The 19,062-nt window shown below is 41.5% G+C and overlaps 1 protein-coding gene across 2 annotated transcripts; it reads left to right on the top strand.

Moving 5' to 3' along the window:
- The first annotated feature begins 1,047 nt into the window (after window positions 1-1,047).
- Window positions 1,048-18,810, top strand: LOC307228833 (mitochondrial Rho GTPase 1-A-like). 2 transcript variants are annotated; one of them, XM_079998647.1, is made up of 20 exons: window positions 1,048-1,394; window positions 2,458-2,516; window positions 3,087-3,168; window positions 3,251-3,294; window positions 3,381-3,434; window positions 3,552-3,604; window positions 3,789-3,897; window positions 5,949-6,050; window positions 6,277-6,375; window positions 6,494-6,602; window positions 7,593-7,713; window positions 9,077-9,161; window positions 10,308-10,453; window positions 10,542-10,642; window positions 11,156-11,286; window positions 11,388-11,471; window positions 11,928-12,050; window positions 12,423-12,625; window positions 14,861-14,983; window positions 17,398-18,810. In XM_079998647.1, the coding sequence occupies exons 1-20, from the start codon at window positions 1,358-1,360 to the stop codon at window positions 17,513-17,515; spliced, it is 1,983 nt and encodes a 660-aa protein (XP_079854773.1). In that variant the 5' UTR covers window positions 1,048-1,357; the 3' UTR covers window positions 17,516-18,810. The 2 variants fall into 2 exon arrangements, with proteins under 2 accessions (XP_079854773.1, XP_079854774.1); XM_079998648.1 differs by lacking the exon at window positions 14,861-14,983.
- The last annotated feature ends 252 nt before the right edge of the window (window positions 18,811-19,062 follow it).

Consider the following 19,062-nt stretch of genomic DNA (forward strand, 5'->3'; position numbering starts at 1 on the left):
TATTACAAACATGCGCATTCAAGTTGAAACGTTGTTATGCTGTGGGTGGTTTAATGTCAATAGGTTTTGTACGAGTTCTTCCATAATAATTCTAATGACAAATTACTGGTAAAGTTCCATAAATGTTGTCTGCATTACAATATAGACAAGTAATCTATTCAACTGAATTCTCCAATCGTACAATATTAACAGAAAAATACAATAAAGTAGTAATTCCAACTCACATGTATTTATTATATTTATAAAATAAAATGTATTTATTATAATTGTTATGCAAAGTAATTACTAGTTTGTTTTTTGTTATTGTTCCTGTTGCCGAAAAATAGCCGAAAATCTAAGACGATAAAGAAGCCATTGTCCAACAATCCAGTCATCAAGGTCAGTCACGATATTGAAAAAACGTAACTCCACAACATAACTCAGAATCAGAATCAGAATCAGAAATACTTTAATAATCCCAGCGGGAAATTACTTTCGTTACAGCTCCAATCTACATACAACGTATTTACATACAACATATTAACAAACAACATATAATAATTATGAAGAAAACATAGTAAAGAGTAAAATGTACAGTTAAAAATGTGCAGGAAGAAGAAAAGTGACAGAAGTGGATATCCGCGTTAAAACGAGTTCCCATACCGGGAGTCGATTTTAGTGATCATAATACGTATAATAATAATAATAATAATAATTAAATGTGCTAATAATAATAATAATAACAAGAAGTATTATCATTATTATTATTTTTATTATTATTATTATCATCATATTATTATTATTATTATTACATTATACGTTCACATTTTATTTCGTCCCTTTTCTCGCCATAACGACATCGTGGGAACGGAGGACATGAACTGCTCGCCTACATGACCTTGTAAAGTCTTCCGTAAATTGAAGAACACATCGATGTAATTATTCCTTAGATTCACATGCAGTGCGCACTCCGGCACAGTATGCGGCGCTTACGCACGTTGCCACAGAAACCCCCGACACCCTCCCGCGTCCCCACGCAGGTCACCGAGCGTCAGCCGGGGCGGAGCGGCGTCCGCGCGGTGTAGCTCCCCCGGTGCCGTGCTCCGCCGTGCGAGGAGGTCCGACGCGAGGCGCTCCATCTCCGGCTGGGGACACCGCGGTCCCCGCTGGTTTCCAAACGTTGCGTGTGGCGGTTGCAGCCGTCCGGGGATGCTAGCGCGGTGACGCTAACCCTGCTGTAGGAGCTCCGAGGGCCGTGGGCGGCTGCCGTCCCGTCCTCCGGACCGGAGCATGAATAAACAATAATTATTTAAAATGATACAAAAATAAATGTTTTTCACGAACACGTTTCCCCGGTTGGTTCACAAGGACGGAGAGGATGCGGAAAGACGTGAGGATACTATTAGTGGGAGAGCGTAAGTAAAGCAGTTTGTCATCCTTTCTTCTGGGAGGTCATTCTTTTTTTAGTAATTATTTGTATTCATATGTCTATTTTGTAATATCAAATCTAAGTATGCTCTCATATGTATATATAGTTTTATTTTCTAATATGAAATATGAACGTTTTGTCATATTTGTCACAATATAATCGTATTTGATCAACTCCCCCTTTCGACAGCAGTGTATAAAGTGCATTGTATTTATTACGATAGGACGTCACTACATCAGTGCGGTGGAAGTAGTGCTCAGACCTTTTGCTTCAGTCAAAGAACAAATCGTCTACCCTGACACCAAATAACGAGTAAAAGTGAAGCGACCTTACATTTATACTTAAGTAAAAGCACTCGAAAGTCTCTGAAACGCAATATGCTTAAGTAAGTACAGATACTGTACCCGAAAAATGTGCTTAAGTACAGTAATAGTACAGTAAAGTACTTGTAATCCGTGACTTTCCACCACAGAAATACATACAGATTAGTGTTATTATTATAAATACATAGTAATTATAATAAATAAAGTATAATAATTATTAATACTGAATATTATCATACACAATAAAGTTATTGTCATCATTGTTACTATTGTCTTTATTATTATTATACAAACATCAAAAACGGTGTGGGTTGCAGATACCCCCCCCGGCGTACGTTCCCTTCTACACCTGCACCCTCACATGTTGGTGCCTGTTTCCACCATTCACTGATAACCGCTCACATCTCTTTAGTATACCGTGCCGTTATTTTAAAGACTGTACTTGACACAATCGTTATGTAATCGTATATTAAAAGAATAGAATAAAGACACAATAATGAGAGTGCATGTTTGCTCGGAATGAATATAATCCATGAATCAATATTTGACAAGTTTGTCACACGGTGTCAGGACTCTTGCCTGGCATTGACACAGTCAGACTCACACTTGAAAGGAAGGGTGAGAAAATCTCTTTTACCGACCAAATGTGTCCTAAAGAAGAGGGCGACTTTTCTTCCCTTACTCCCCCTCTCAAGCGTTCTGTTTCTTTCTTCCCCTCCTATGCAGCCAAGGTGGGGAAGACCTCTCTCATCATGTCACTGGTCAGCGAGGAGTTCCCTGAAGTGGTACGGGTGAATTATTAGGGCCTTCATACTTTTCTACCTTTATAGCTGTAGTTAATTTGCATGCATCCGAAAGCTAATCACGTAAACAATCAACATCTCACTATGCTAAAAAAGTGCTCCTCTAACAGATTTATTATTTATACTACTTTTATCGTTCTGTATCTCTCATTTGAAATGTCTATTAGTCTGTTTCTATGTTTATATCTTCTAATACTTTTCTGTTTCTTCACCCACACCATTAAATCCACAGCCACCATCGCCTTCTATTTATAAATTACACCGTTTATTAAAGTTTGGTCCAACCTAATTTAGTTAACTTTGACTTTGGTTTTGTATTCTAATAAAATGCTCAAACACGGTCGTATGATAACGGACAATTTTGAGCTCAGAACATAACATACATTTCTCACAATCCGAAATATTGTCTAATACTGTATGTTAGAGGAAGTTTTATTTGAAAGAGTTTTGGCCTCATATCAGACTTTAAAACACCACGTCGTGTGGTGACCATGATGATAAATCCTTCCGTACATAACCCTAGATGCATCATATTGGCTTTAACTTTCTCAGGTGCCGTACCGAGCTGAGGAGATCACCATTCCTGCCGACGTCACCCCAGAGAGAGTTCCCACCCATATAGTGGACTACTCAGGTACTGTGGGGGAACAAAGCTCAGCGGGAATGACTGCATTCAAGTCAAGTTGGTTTTACCGCGCTTGTTTTTCTGTCGACAGAGGCGGAGCAGACGGATGAACAGCTGTTTCAAGAGATCTCCAAGGTCATTTCCATTTTTGCATATTGATGTAGTGCACAGTAGGTGTAGCAGCCTAATGGACGCTCTGCTGTCTGCCTCTCTACCTGCAGGCTAACGTGATATGCATTGTCTACTCTGTGAACAACAAGAAGTCCATTGAGAAAGTGAGCGAGCACTTCCACATTTTGCTGTTAGTTGTACCATTTCATATCGTCACGGTTTGATAGGTGGTGTCCTTTTTGTATATTATATCATTCTGCTCTGTTTTATAAATGGCACAGGTAACCAGCCACTGGATTCCCCTCATTACTGACAATACAGACAAGGATAGCAGGTGTGTTGCTGTAGATTCTCCTGCATTTCATATATAATTTTTTTTCTGTGTGTGGTCATAGTGGAATTTATTATCTAGGACTATATATATATATATATATATATATATATATATATATATGTGTATTTTTTTTTTTTTTTTTTTAATTTATTTTAAAAATAGTATTATCTGTGTGTGTGTCCAGGGTCCCTTTGATCCTGGTGGGGAACAAGTCAGACCTGGTGGAACACAGCAGCATGGAGACCATTCTGCCCATTATGAACCAGTACAGTGAGATCGAGACTTGTGTGGAGGTGTGTGGGGTTTGTCTCGTTACTTCATACAGAGGTCACATCTGCAAATGTTGGTTTTGCTGTCCTCCACGAACCGCCTTTTTCCATCACTCAAGGATGGAGAAGTGAAAACGAGGCTACTTTTAACTAATTCAACAGGAATTGAAAGAAACTTTGCAAAGAAAGACCACTGGTGATTGTTCTTAAATGGCTAAAATGACTATAAACTGACTTCCGTGCTTGTAGAGGTGTCATACTTTTGACTTTTTGTTTTCTGTTCATTTTACTTCTGTTATTTTACTACTCCCTACTTCCTCTGGATAATTAGCAGTTTTCACTTTCTGTTTAGCTATTCTTACTGTTACAAATTTGACATGTCCCCCCACATGGCACCCTTGGTTGTCCAGCCAACCCGGGCTTCTTATCTTGTCAATGGACCTTTCCCTTAGGAGGTTTTGGGAGTTTCTCTTTGCCCCTCCAAGTGCTTAGGGCCAGGATCGGGGTACCCAATGCAACGTCCCTTAACCCACATTCAAACAAGCTTCTGAATGTGGGCTTATGAAGACCATTGACATTGTTACTGTAATAAGGGCTAAACAAATACATTTCAATAGATTGGACATGTCTAAACCCCTAAGGTTGTGCATAGAAACCCTTTAATCCATTTTGGTCTGTAGCTCAGTTGTGCAGTATCAGCACGTAGACGGTCACGTCTGGCAAATCATGTTTCACAATCAATAACAGGTCAAGAGTATATAAACAAAGCGGAGGTCAATAATTTCCCTGCGGTGATCATTTGTTGCGTACAGAAACATGGTACTTGGAGTAGACAGAAGACAAGGCAGTAGATCAAGATTAGCCAAGCTCGTTGACCCGCCGTGTGCACAAGTAAAGGCTCTTACAGGCTCCAGTCATATATTGTTTATGGGAATGACATCTAAACCAGCCTAGTGATGGGTTTTCCTTTTTACGATTTCCTACATGAGGGGAATGAATCCATCGCTTGCTTTATGTACCGAGGTCTCTATGTAATCAGTCGTTCCTCTTTGCTTTATGGTTATGAACTCTCTTACTGGAAGTCCTTGTTTCTTCCCTGCTGGCTTCTTTCTTCTCATTGCGGCCATGGCAACCAGCCTTTGTTGTAAAAAAAAAAAAAAAAAAGAAAAGGCGTTCGATATAAACATCAAATGCATACAGATTCCAGGTATTTCCAGCTTGAGTTACGTTGTACACCTGGGGCTGCTTCAGCCAGGAAAGGCGTCAGAGAGCTTTTTCATGCGGCAAAGACGGCCCATGAAGCCAGAGATGGTATGAACTGACATATGACCGACTCAAGGACACTTAAGAGTGTCCTTGAGTCGGTCATATGTCAGTTCATACCATCTCTGGCTTCTCTGTAGCCTAGCCACTCCCGGCCACCATCTTCTAATGTGGCCAAAGCAAATCCTTTCTCAGGCTGGTTAATTGGAAGCGGCGGATCCCTCAGACTGATCCTTTTTGCTAATACCATGCCTGGCTTTGGTTCGGCTCAGACACACACACACACACACACACACACACACACACTCACACACACACACACACACACACACACACACACACACTCACTCACTCACTCACTCACTCACTCACTCACTCACTCACTCACTCACTCACTCACTCACTCACTCACTCACTCACTCACTCACTCACTCACTCACTCACTCACTCACTCACTCACTCACTCACTCACTCACTCACTCACTCACTCACTCACTCACTCACTCACTCACTCACTCACACACACACACACACACACATTCATACACTCAGACTGATGGGCAGACAGACCCGACTGTACTTTGTCACTGTTGGTATTCAACTCAAATAATGCACAAAACATGTCATGAAGTAATGGTTGAAGATATTCTAATGAGGTTTTCCAGGGATTTAGCTTCCTTGCAAATTCAAAAGATGCATTCGGAAGTTTCAGATCAATGTGTTATGAAGCTGTTTTTTATTAGACTAAAAGATAAGGACGTAGAATTGCTCTGTGTTGTAAACATGTATGAACCACTTCTGGACATTTACAGTGTTCAGCGAAGAACTTGAAGAACATTTCGGAGCTGTTCTACTACGCCCAGAAGGCAGTTCTCCACCCCACTGGGCCCCTCTACTGTCCAGAGAAAAAAAATGTAAGCAAAAAGAGGAATTATGTGATTATACATGGAAAATATTTTCAATTAACAGGGTATCATGTACAGACAGTGGCTTAATGCCCTCATTTTTGTTCCCACCACAACATTCCTTGCTTGCCTATGTATTGGTTATAAGCAGCTGGTAGTGTCGCATAACCCTGAAAAATGTGTCAGATTTGATATTTTTCATCATAACTGATTAACTGTCCTCACTGATTCCTAGATGAAGCCGCTCTGTGTTAAAGCCCTCAGCCGCATCTTCAAAGTGTCTGACCTGGATAACGATGGTATTCTCAACGATAATGAGCTCAACTTCTTCCAGGTAATTCAGCTGATTCATCGAGTGCATTCCTTTGTAGATGAAAGGGTCTTGAAGTGGACTTTGGAAACAAATATTTAGCTTGTATATAATAATTGGGTGTGTCTATGTTTATTCACAGAGGACATGTTTCAACGCACCGCTAGCTCCTCAGGCCCTGGAGGATGTGAAGAACGTTGTGAGGAAGAACATGTGTGATGGAGTTGGTGACAACGGGCTCACCCTGAAAGGTATTTCAGGCAGCCTGTCAGTCTGACTGACTTGCAGCGTCTCGGAAACTAGGCAGCACGGTGGCGCAGTGGGAAGAAAACCCAGAGAGACCAGAGTTCAAATCCCATCTCTGGCCCTGTCTCCTCCATGAGGTTTCTATGTTCTTCCCATGTTTGCTCTAGGATCCTTTTCACCTCCAAAGCCAGTTAGGTTAAGCCAATTGGATAAATTACCTGTAGATTACCTTTAGGTGTGAAGGGGGTGTGTGTGTGTGTGTGTGTGTGTGTGTGTGGGTGTGTGTGTGTGTGTGTGTGTGTGTGTGTGTGTGTGTGTGTGTGTGAGATGACTGGTTTGCTCTCAAAATGCCAAGTCGATGTGTAGCCATCGCTTCTGGGTGTGTCTACTGAACTCTTGAGGAAATACAATTTATTTGGCAGTGTGTACATTTAATATTGACTGCTAATATGTTAGAGTTGCACATTTAATTTTAATAAAATGGTTCCTTAAATGGTGTGACCTTGTTTAACATGGAATTATCAGAAATTATGTATATATTGTGCCATGGGTCGTCAACGGATTGTCAGCGAGGCTCACTAACATGCGCTGCCATTCAAAAGGGCTGATTCAATGTGTTTTACCTTAATGTAAAGTATGTAATGAACCTCACAACACGTCAGCTGCCTCCACACATCGTTGCTCATATTAATGTGTGACTAAATGAAACAGGGACTTGTCATATACATTACAATGTACAAAGCAGCCCCTGCTGCAAAAAGCTGTTCCTCCATTTTAAGATTGGTAGGAACTAAAGTTTGACAATGGCAGATGAACAGGTCCACCCTCCTATTCCCCATCACCTGGCCATGAGCCATGACTCCACCCTCTGTCGCTCCGAGTCGCAAAATTAAAATCGTGGAAATTAAAATTCGCTAAACAAGCATGTGATATAGCTGAACCTCACTTCTGATGTCTACTATCTTGTGATATGTTACTGCGCGTGTCACTTTCAGGTTTCCTGTTCCTTCACACCTTGTTCATTCAGCGAGGCCGACATGAGACTACCTGGACCGTGCTGAGGACATTTGGTTACGATGACGACCTGGAGTTGCACCAGGACTACCTCTTCCCCCCGTGAGTCTGGAAACCACTTTCTTTCTGTAGAGTGTTTAAAATCTCTTATTTTGTTGTTATTATTATTATTATTATTATTATTATTAGGGGTCCAGCCCGCAAATCGATCCACATATGGGGCAGAAATCGTTGAAAAACCAACCAAATTTGACCCTAAGTATTCGGCTGGTCGTGCTTGACTATTCATAAGATGTGATTTATAGTGAGACGCTTTATGATGTCATCATACTATTTACTATAAATGTGCAGGTTCTGGTTCAGAATGTACATTCGCACCGTGTCCAGTGCACAGTGTCTCGCTCTGTAGTGGTTAGAGACTACAAACTTGATGTCTGCGCAGCTGTTCGATTGATATTTTATCTCATTGGTCCCCATTTTTTTGCCCATTCATGAAAAATACAAAAAGCAGTAGTCCTCAAAAACTCGTGACCACGTCGAGTCCACTCGAATGTACAAGTGAGTGATATGTTCAAGATCCAGTGAGGGGTTGGAAAAACTCAAACTGTGATATTGTAAATACCACAACTTTTTTCATATGTCATGAAAACGTAGCTTATCGGAAATATAATTCAAAGAAAAGGTCACCGCTAAAAGTGAGGGTGATGCAGTGTCCGCTCTGTGTCACCCAGGAAAGGCATTATTCTTAAAACACCGTTCTTCAGGAATATTTAAACTATTTAAACTGAACGCCAGAAGAGAAACAGACGTAAGGCCATGTTGATTGTTCCAGACATAAGTACAAGATGTTTGTAACTTTTATAACTTGTGGTGCATTTCACAGAAACCAAAAAACTGTAATACATACGTACCAAAAAGGAATTAACTGGAACCTGTGTATTGCTGGCTGCAGCTATACCTATTATTATTATTATGATGATGATGAGGATTATTATTATTATTGTATTGTTTTTAGAGGCACAATCTAGCTCTTCTCCTTCTAACCCCCATGCATGTTACGCACTTCCCTTGTTAAAAGATAACAAAACATGTGCTAGAGCTCAGGCAAAACCATCGTAAATGCTGTCATAAATCTGATGGACTATCAAACAAGTGGCTCCATTCACAAACTAAAATTGTTCACTATTTCAACCGGTTGTCTTAATTCTGTTACATGGCCTGCACTGTTGTGTTCATGTCTCATTTCATCTTTTATCTGCCTGCCTGCCCTTCAGAAAGCCACCTAAATTAAATCAATTCTGATACCTCTGCTTTTCACCCTAACCCTTGTTCGTGTTACCTCTGATAAAAATTGTTCAGCAGGAAATGTATTTAGGTAATCTTTACTTTATAATAACTTGATCATTCAGTGCTTCTGTGTTCACCTGGCTACTTGTTGTCTTTCTCCATTTCTTTCTCTCTCAAGGCTGAAAATACCACCGGACTGCACCACAGAGCTCAACCACGATGCCTACCTCTTCCTCCAGAGTGTCTTTGATAAGCATGACAAGGTACAGTCACACTCCTTTCCCTCTGTCGGTCTGGGTGTGTGTTCACTTCGGCCTCTGTCAACTAGGGCGCATTAGATGGAAACGTTCAGTACCTGCCGCTGTGCACGACCAAAATACACTCACTCGCCCGGTGATAGCGTAGCCGTGCGGCTTGAAGGACAGTTTAGAAGTGAAAGTCCGATGGGACTCTTGCCAGGGTTGGCTTTATTTTCTGTGGTGTCATTAGCATCCAGCTGGGTGTGACCTCCAGGTCATGGTTATTTACCGAGAGTTGACAAGCTTTGGCTTGTTTTGCTTTAAGTAAGCCTGAGTTTGTTTTCCCTTGTTGTTGTTGTTGTTTTGTTTTAACCAGACATAAGTCATAATGAACAAGTACAATTATTTCAGTAATTTACACTTCCCTCTTTCATGCCATATTTTATGAGGTTGTGTATTGCACAAATTAAGGGGCCATACTGTACATTTGGAAGAAAAATTGTAGAGCCTGCACACAAGGACTTTTAATCTTACCTCGACGATAGACACCATTTATACCTCAGATTGTATTGGGTGGAGCTACAGTATGTCCATGTGTTCATGACCAATACAACCCATTTCAAAGCTTTTGGGCTAAGCATTGTAAGTTCTTGTATAGCAATATTTAATTGAAAAATGTTTTTTTTTTAAGATTGCAGATATTTCCGATTTCAGCAGCTTATATCATTCCACAAAGTGTACCTAACATGTTGTGTTAACATTTGTGAAACGTTGCATTCATTACATTACGTAATTTTGCAGACGCTTCCCTCAGGGAACAGGCCTGGTCTGTGGATGTTGTAGAGGGAAACATGCTTATGAAACATGTGAAACATGTGAAACATGCAAAAGGCGTGAGTCCAGGGGTGAAATAACGGGCCAAAGATGATTGGCTGCATTCCAGAATCCATGTCATACCTCGCCCAAATATGACTTGCTTGTTTTTTCCACATTTTCAAGTAGGAACGCAATCATCTCACATTGTTTCCAGCCTCATCTGCAACCTTCAGACAACACAGCCGACAAACCATTTCTCAAATATATAAAAGCCAATAAGACGATAAGGAACATTTTTCTGACATTCCGCCATCCCACCACTAACAAAACACTGAACAATTGGTGTCACGTCAGGACCGAGACTGTGCCCTGTCCCCGGAGGAGCTGAAGGACCTATTTGACGTCTTTCCCTACATGCCCTGGGGTCCAGATGTCAATAACACTGTCAGCACTAATGACCAGGGCTGGATCACCTACCAGGGATACCTCTCACAGTGGACGTGAGTTTGGCGCTTGTTGGGCATATGATGGGATAACCTCCTGAAATTCTTTCATTTTGAATTTCTTTCTGGATTTGTGAATGTTCAGGTTGACAACGTACCTTGATGTCCAGCGATGCCTGGAGTACCTGGGTTACCTTGGATACTCCATCATAGCTGAGCAGGAGTCCCAGTCGTCAGGAATAACAGGTGATTCAACCACAATGAGTTGTGTACCTTGTTCAACGAGCAGATCAAATTCCTCATTATTCATTATATCACATGGTTGTATTTAATGCTAACACACCTCAGGGAGTCATTGTCCAGAATCTTCCAGCTGCTCATGGAAACGGCAATTTAATAGTAACGCCTCACAACCTCACATGACAAAACCTCTGGAATTTTATGTTGAGTTTCAAGATGCATTGCGGTCTAAAATTGGCAAGCTAGATATCCTAATCAATCACTATATCGCCCTCCCCATTTCTCGTTTGAGTGAAAGAGTGACAAAACCCCCCTGGCTTTCTCACTCTTCAAGCACATCACTCCATCGCCACATGTCGGTTACAGTTGACTCAAAAATAAGAGAGAAATGGGGAGGGCGACCGCCTGCATTGGTTTGTGGGGCTGTTGAAACTCGCTGAATAATGAGCACAGGGCATGCAAGCTGCAGCACTGCAACCTGACCCACAGAGTGACTGTGCATGTCTTTGTCTCATGCAGTGACCAGAGACAAGAAGATCGACCTGCAAAAGAAGCAGACTCAGCGCAGCGTGTTCCGCTGCAACGTCTTCGGAGACGTCTGCAGTGGCAAGAGCGGCTTCCTGCAGGCGTTCCTGGGCAGAAACCTCATGGTGGGCATTTTATCATTGGGGATATAAGCAAATGGAAACGGTCTATAAATGCACTCCTCTTTTCTGCATACGACCACTTACCATTAGTGCTCCTCTCCCAGCTCCAGAAGACGATTCGAGAGGAGCACAAATCCTACTACGGCATCAGCACGACCTACGTTTATGGCCAAGAGAAATACCTCCTGGTGAGTACTTATTTTTTCTCTTGCATTAGATTGCTGTAGCTCCACTTGCTAGACCAGAAAGTCAATAAAATCAACCAAAATAATTTTGGAGTTCTTTTTAAGCGGGGTCATCCGGGCTAGCCAGGGACACCCGAGTAGGAGAAAGAATGGTTAGTGTTGTAACACAGCGCTGCCAGCAGGGGAAGCTGCTTGTGTAGAGGCAGCTGAAGTGGGAGCCCCCTCTGGTGCAGGGTCTGGGTGTGTAGTAGCAGATCATTTCTGACTCATCATAAAAGTGTAAAAAAGGAAAATGAAATTGACCATAGAATTTTCTGTTTCACTTAATGCAAATCCCCTTCCATCTAAAGCTTTTGTAGTTTTGCTATTGCCGTGGAATTTCTTTCCTGCTTGTGGCCCCTCCTCTCTTCTCCTTCTCATTGTCTTCTTCCCTCCCTCTTTTCTCCCCATAACCCCCAGCTCCACGAGGTCTTCCCAGACTTTGACTACTTATCTGACGCTGACCTGACGTGCGACATCGTCTGCCTGCTGTATGACGTCAGCAACCCGCATTCCTTCGAATACTGCGCCAAAGTCTTCAAGGTGGCCGCGTTTATAGATAATCATCACAAATCATGTTGTAATATTAGCTTATATATTCCATAGCCCATCTTACAGGATCCGGTTGTAGTTCATCATATTGGCTTACAGTATATGCTTATGTAAAGTATGCTATCAGGCAAAAACACTGCTAAAACTACAATACTTCAGAATCCATAGTGAGAAATTTTGGGCTGTCTTATTTTCACTATATACAGTATGCACATATACAGTATGACAAGTGACAATGTCTCAAAGTTTTGGCAAATACAACATTACATGATGATCACAAGTATGATAGATGTCTGCCTGCAACTTGGAGGCATTTTGTTTTTTAAATCCTGATTCTAAAATACCATCTCTTCTTCCAACCAGCAATACTTCATGGACAGCAAGACGCCGTGCATGATGATCGCGTCAAAGTGCGACCTCCCGGAGGTCAAGCAGCTGTACATCTGCACTCCGCTGGAGTTCTGCCGGAAACACAAGATGCCACCGCCGCAGTCGTTCACCTGCAACACGAGCGCAGCGCCGTGCAAAGACATCTACACCAAACTGACCACCATGGCCATGCACCCGTACGTATACTGCAGAGCTTTCAATAAGCGCCAGCTGCCGGCCAAATGGCCAACTCATTTAAGTCCAGCCAGCTACTTTTTTATACTCATTTTTGAGTCTAATAAAATAGTTTTGAATAACAAGTTGCGATTGGCTGTGCGTGTACATTAACGACCACTGGCCTCCGCTTCAAAACAATGCGACCATGATGATAGAGAAACGTGCCTGTCTGTCTGTATCAGTCCCGACCCCACATGCTCCCCATAGGCTCTGTCCTGCCATCTAGAGAGCGTAGAGTCATCTTCAGTGTTCGACAAATATTAGCAAAATAATTGATCACAAAACACATAAAAAATTGCATAGATTGCACCAACATGGGACATCTTCATTAACTTCGGAACACACCAGTGGCACAAACTTGCTGCATTTTCCATATATGCCGCGCAGACTTTTACGGGCTTAAGGAATGAACGATTGAATGAATTATCTTTATTTACAATGTTCTTTTTACGGCGGAGCCATCTCTAAGACGCATTACAAATAGTGCTGGGCGATAAATCGTGTTTTCATCATCATCGCGATATGAACATGCGCGATAAACACACTGCCAAAGACTGCCTGAAATGCGATGAGTAACAAAGATCATTGAATTTACACGTGACATGCATTCACACTCAGCAAAGATTTGAGTCAAATAATTCACATGTTTTGTTATTTTAGAGTTAGTTTTGGCATAGGTTTATTTTAAAAATAATTTAACTTAAACCAATACATAGGCTCGATAAGACATGGGATTAAAAATATGTTCTACCTTTTAAATAACCTTTTTTATTTTTCGTTGAATAAGAGTGCATTTATGTTTCGAGTAAAACAATACATTAACCATCAATGAGGCATGTCTTCATAAACTTTGCAGTGAAGGTGTCAAAAAAAATACAATAAAATAAGGTCCAATCATTCTTAATTATGAAATGTCTGATCAGTCAGACGTAGATGTGGTTTTAAATATGCATAGATATTTACAGACCGTGTGGCCTAAAATGCACAAGAAGCCTGATTCTCCTTTGCAATAATTCCCTACGTGTTCACAGTGGGGTAGTAGGCTTGGGTCGATATATCGGGATATTTTCACAGTATTGAAATATCCCTTCCATCCGTATGGAGCAGCAGAGCACACAGACAAAGCTTTCACTTGCGCGCACAGAGAGGATCTACAGTTTGTGGACATATGCACGCAACAGCGAGGGAGCAGATGGAGGTTTTTGGACGTGGCGGTACGGGTGCTGTGGATGCTGATAAAGTTGCAGCTCCAGGTTATTACTTGCATTACTAAAAGTTTATTATAAATAAATGTTTTTTTAATAATTGCTATACAGAGCTTCCAAGTCTCACGCTTTGATCGTGAGACTCGCGCATATCAACCAGTTCCCAGGCTCACACACCACACCTGTATTGTTCACGTTGAGAATCCCAAAATAACAAAAATGAGTATTTTTTTAATTCTACGCATATTTCCTCACCCGCGCTTGCTCGGTGCCTGTCACGGTTCGAGTGGTGAACAAGAGATCCTTTCCGCACGCACGCCCACGCGCAACTTGCGATCCTGTTCACTGTTTCTTCAAAGAAATCAAATATAGTGTTTTTATATGGCGTGTATAGAGTGGTTTTTATTGTAGTTGTATTTATTATTATTGAATGAAACCAAATAAATGCCGTGCTTAATGTTTACCCTTCAAGAAGAGTTGGTGTCTCTTCCACATGGCTGCAGTCCTTTAGGGACTTGATGGGGGGGATTTCAGTTTGTTTTTTTTGGGGGGGGGGGGTTTCCTCAAATGCCAGGAATCAGGACTGCCAAATCATTCCCTCACAATTTCAGATTTTTAACTTAGAGAGTGAAGTGTTTCTCTAGTATGAACTACCTTTTAAGACATGGAAATTGCATTATGTTTATACAAAGTAACTGAGTTGGAGACTCGTATGAAATTCATATTTTTCGAATATGATTCACCTTTCTTGCAACTTTCTAGGAATGTTGGTGTTGGTGACTTTCGGTGACGGTCCCTCCGGTATTATCATGAATTAACCTTCCTGTTTCCTATTTGCCCCTGTGCTTATACCTCACTGTCTATCTGTGTGTCGGTGGGTGTTTGTTTGTTTTGTTATCTGTGTGTGTGTGTGTGCGCGTGTGTGTGTGTGTGTGTGTGTGTGTGTCCACCACCCTTCCTCCTCCTCCTCCTCCTCCTCCTCCTCCTCAGCCACGCCCGGCTGCGCTGCATGTGCACGTGTAACCGGTGCACCTTCTGCCTGTGCCAGAACTTCCTCAACTCTGAGCTGCTGCAGACGGTCCGGGCCAAAATCTACGCCGTCGTGCTCAGCAGGTTCTCTCTCCACTTCTCGAAGCTTCTCTTTACTTCCAACACCCTTCCGTCTGCCCACGCTGCACCTATCCATGTTATTTGGCCATTTCTGTTCAGCTGGTTTCATTTTTGTTCGACACATTTTTGGGTTACTATACAGTAATCACTGGAGGTGCATACTAGTTAATTGTGTAGTATTCATTGGTACAAATATATATGTACTTATAGTGAGTATTTAAGGTACGCAAATTTCTTTTGTTAACTCCTCGGCAACTTTCCTTGTTTTACTTATACAGTGAATAGTAGTTTAGCCAGTTCATTAATATTAAGCAATTCTCTGATTAAAATGCTTCATAGTTATTTCATTGCTGCATATTAGTTATGGTATGTAGCATTTAGAAGTAACTACTAATGAAGTATTTCATAACTAGTAATTGCTAATAAAGTAATTTGTAATAAAGTCATTCATAACTCATAATTGCTAATAAAGAAATTCATAATTAGTAATTATCAATAAAGTAATTTATACTTATGAACTGCTAATAAAGCAATTCATAATTAGTAATTATTCATAAAGTAATTTGTAACTAGTAATTCCTAATAAAGTAATAATTGGTTCATAATTAGTAATTATTCACCAAACATGTTTTTGGAGGGTTTTTTTATGGAAATACCTCTGATATATGCATTTGAGCCATTGTAACATGCCTCAAAACCATAGTGTGATAAAACTGGCTGTTTTATTGTGGGAGGAGCCACCCTCCCGAGGCCCCAAGTTCTGTGAGCCTAGGGGCTGAAAAAAATTTGAGATGAGAAAAAAGCAATCCAGTTATTCATATTAGATCTACAAGGCCTAATTCAAAAGTTATTTCCGACTTTCGTTGCCGTGCTTCAGGCTTGTGGGAGCCACAAGCCACAAGTCTTTTTTCGCTGTTTGTGTGTTAATAGGCCCATCAGAGACCCAAATGTATGTGCACAAGCACTGAAAAGGTGAGTTTTGCATAATAGGTCCCTTTAAAATAACAGCTTCAAAATAATTTTGATGGTACCCTGACTTGTATTATGCATAATGGCACCTCTTTCATTCCCACCCAACCCCCCAAATGCCTGTTCTTGCACTATGTAAATTTTGTGTTCGGGTTGGAAACTGCGGGAAAGGGGTGTTCCGCTTTATGGCACTCATTGCTTGATGTTTGGCTCTGGGTTTCCATTAGCTGTTTTTTTTTTTGCCTTTTAAATTATGATAAGTTCTAAACTTACTGCTGAAAACGGCCCGTAATAATTGCTCATACAAAACATAGCCGCTCTGCCTCGCTGACGGCGCGGGCGAGATTGGCCAGTGGTGCGCCCGGCACCCGCGGGGCCGTGATCCCACCTCACCTCAGCCGGCTCGTACCCGCCCTCACTTTCATTGCGCCAGGGGGTTTGTTACTCGCGCGTGCTGCTCCCGTGGGCAGTCGCTCCGGTAGCAGGGTCCCCTGTCCCTCCCCGCGGGGTAAGAGGGCGCAGCGAGCACGCAGTCCATGGCCCCGGGAAGTGGCGAGGGTCCGGGCAAGGGCCGCTGTGACTCAGATGTACATCATATTCGCATATACAGTAGACTGTTATTGATAAGTGACCAATAAGGTTCAAATTTGTCCGGTAAAATAAATACTTTACGGACACCGGACAGGGTTTTATGGCAGTGGTGTGAATGTGTAATTGCACTCGGAAACTGTAGGGGACCAAATTTCAAAAGTTACATGATGCTGCTTTAATTACCTGGTAAGTACCTTGTAATAAATTATTGTGCTGTAAAATTTTTAACGCATCATTTCCCCCCAAAATGATGCCTTAAAAGTAACACTGGGACATTTTCTCATTATCCCCAATGCCCCAAGTGAACAGAAAGTCAGAAACCAAAACAATGACGTATTGTCACTGGCTGCTCCTCTAACTTGGGTATGTTCTCTCTTCATCCCTTTTTCTTTTGCTTTTGTTCAGTTTTCTTTTCCTCCCGTGCTTCATTGTTTCTTTTCCACTGTCGCGTTGAAGTTCTCTTCTACCGCCACCAACAGTCGCCGTTAAACTTCCTCCCGTTTCGAAGGGCGTCATCTATTTTGTCGCGGGTCCGTTTCTCCCCCTCGCACTCACAGTCTTTCTATTCCTCTTCTGTTTGTTCTCGTTTGCCATGTGACCATGACTCATCGTGTTGATCCACAGGATTTCTCCTCATTCACTTCCTCTCTCTTTGTTTCCACTGAACTGAATGTCCATCCCTGTGTGCCACTGTATAGTTTTTCTGTTAATTCTCTCCATCACAAAAAAACGAGGACTCTTCCGACATCGCTTGTTAACTTTGTCTTCGTTGTCCCTTTCTCTCCACTCCCCTCGCTCATACCACTCTGCCCCCCCCCTCTCTCTCGCTTCCTCTTTATTGCCCCTCTCTCTCCTAGGCACATCAGCCAGGCCGACCTGAAGAACTCCACCTTCTGGCTGAGGGCAAGCGTGGGGGCCACCATGTTTGCCGTGCTGGGCTTCACCATGTACAGGGTCCTGTTCAGGGCGCGGTGATCCCAAGCTATCCCGGCGTGCACTTTTTATGGGATAGGGGAAATTCTATTTTACTCTGAAAGAAAGAGGACTCTCCTCCTGTCCTTGTCCTGAATACCTTCGTTGTTATTCTTATCGCAATATAGAACACTTGTGTCCTTTTTCTCTTTTCTTCATCTTGGGGACGACGGTTTAAAAAAAAAATGTATTTAATTTTTTTAAATCTATATGACCATTTTTCTCTTTTCCGTGGCTATTTGCAAGTATTTTCTCAAGATAGAGATAATGTTTTTATATTTGTACGGGAGGATGTGGGGTTAACTGCTGAAAAGCCTTAGTAAAGTGCACTACCAAAATAGCTATTTATTTTCTTTGCCTGTTGGTTAGAATTCTATCAGAAGTATGCAAGGGCACCAGTGATGTTATTATGTGTAAATACTGTAAATATGACATATCGCACCATTTGTCTGTTAGTTGGATCCTGTACTTATGGGGTGTGTTTACAATCTCTGCAGGATTTATAAAACACAGTGTAAAGAGGATCATGTGTTAAAAGGGTCGCGATTGGCCGACAAAACCAACTATCCCCCTACTGTCCTCTCAGTTGTGTGATCCAGTCCTAAATCTGGTACTGGCTCAGATTCCGTTAAGGCAGTAACGTCTCCTTTCTTCTTCATGTCTTCCAACACTGGTCACTTTATTCGCTTGTGTGTTTTGAGTGTTTGTTGCGCACGTTTGCGTGTGTGTGTGTGTGTATGTGAGAGTTCCATATTAACTGTACCTGCATGCTTCCTGAATCGCACTCCACGGCGACCCTAGTATTGTCATGCAGGTTGCTATGCGTCATAAACCACAGGGGCCAATATTCAGTGAGTACAGCTAAAAAGGGAAAACTGTCAAGCCCTCCCAAGTGGGGAAATAAGTATACTTCATATATTTAGCACACTTTTTATGTTATTGAAGGCACTCGGTGTGCACTTAGTGTACTCAAGATGGGGTTAAATATATTGAAAATATATTTTTCACATCTTTTTGGTTACAAGGTAACACTTCAAACTTTAAACAGCATATTAATGATGAGTATACTAAAATTAGTACATACAGTGAAAAAATAAGTACCAAAAAATACACTTCATGTATACTCGGAAAAAAAATACAAATGGGTATAGAAATATAAACACGCTCTTAGAAATACTGCAGTTGTTATCATCATGTGAGTAATCCTTGGTCAACTTTCTTGCCCGTTACAGCTTTATATGAATAATGGATTTAGATATTCCGTTCTGTTTGGCTATTTAACTCATCCCTGCTTTTCCATCCTTTCTAATAAATTCATCAACCTATTGTATCATCTGTGGTGGCATTATTGGTTCAGCATTGATTCAATCTTTTGTTCTCGTGACATATTTTTGTCATTTCAAATTGAGGTAGAGAATAGTTTGAATATTTATGAATGAGGGGACCTCTTCACCATTTGGAGCACAAATACATTCCACATGGATTTCTACTTAATAACCATTACGCAATCCCCATTGATACCTTTCATACTTGTTCCTGATAAATACACT

The sequence above is a fragment of the Zeus faber genome (genome assembly GCF_960531495.2).
Source record: "Zeus faber genome assembly, chromosome: 4".
Classification (NCBI taxonomy): domain Eukaryota; kingdom Metazoa; phylum Chordata; class Actinopteri; order Zeiformes; family Zeidae; genus Zeus; species Zeus faber.

Coding starts and splice junctions, on each gene's coding strand:
- LOC307228833 (XM_079998647.1), top strand. CDS start 1,358: ATGCGGAAAGACGTGAGGATACTATTAGTGGGAGAGC. Junction 3,295..3,380: donor TGTTTCAAGAGATCTCCAAG/GTCATTTCCATT, acceptor CTCTACCTGCAG/GCTAACGTGATATGCATTGT. Junction 7,714..9,076: donor CAGGACTACCTCTTCCCCCC/GTGAGTCTGGAA, acceptor TTCTCTCTCAAG/GCTGAAAATACCACCGGACT.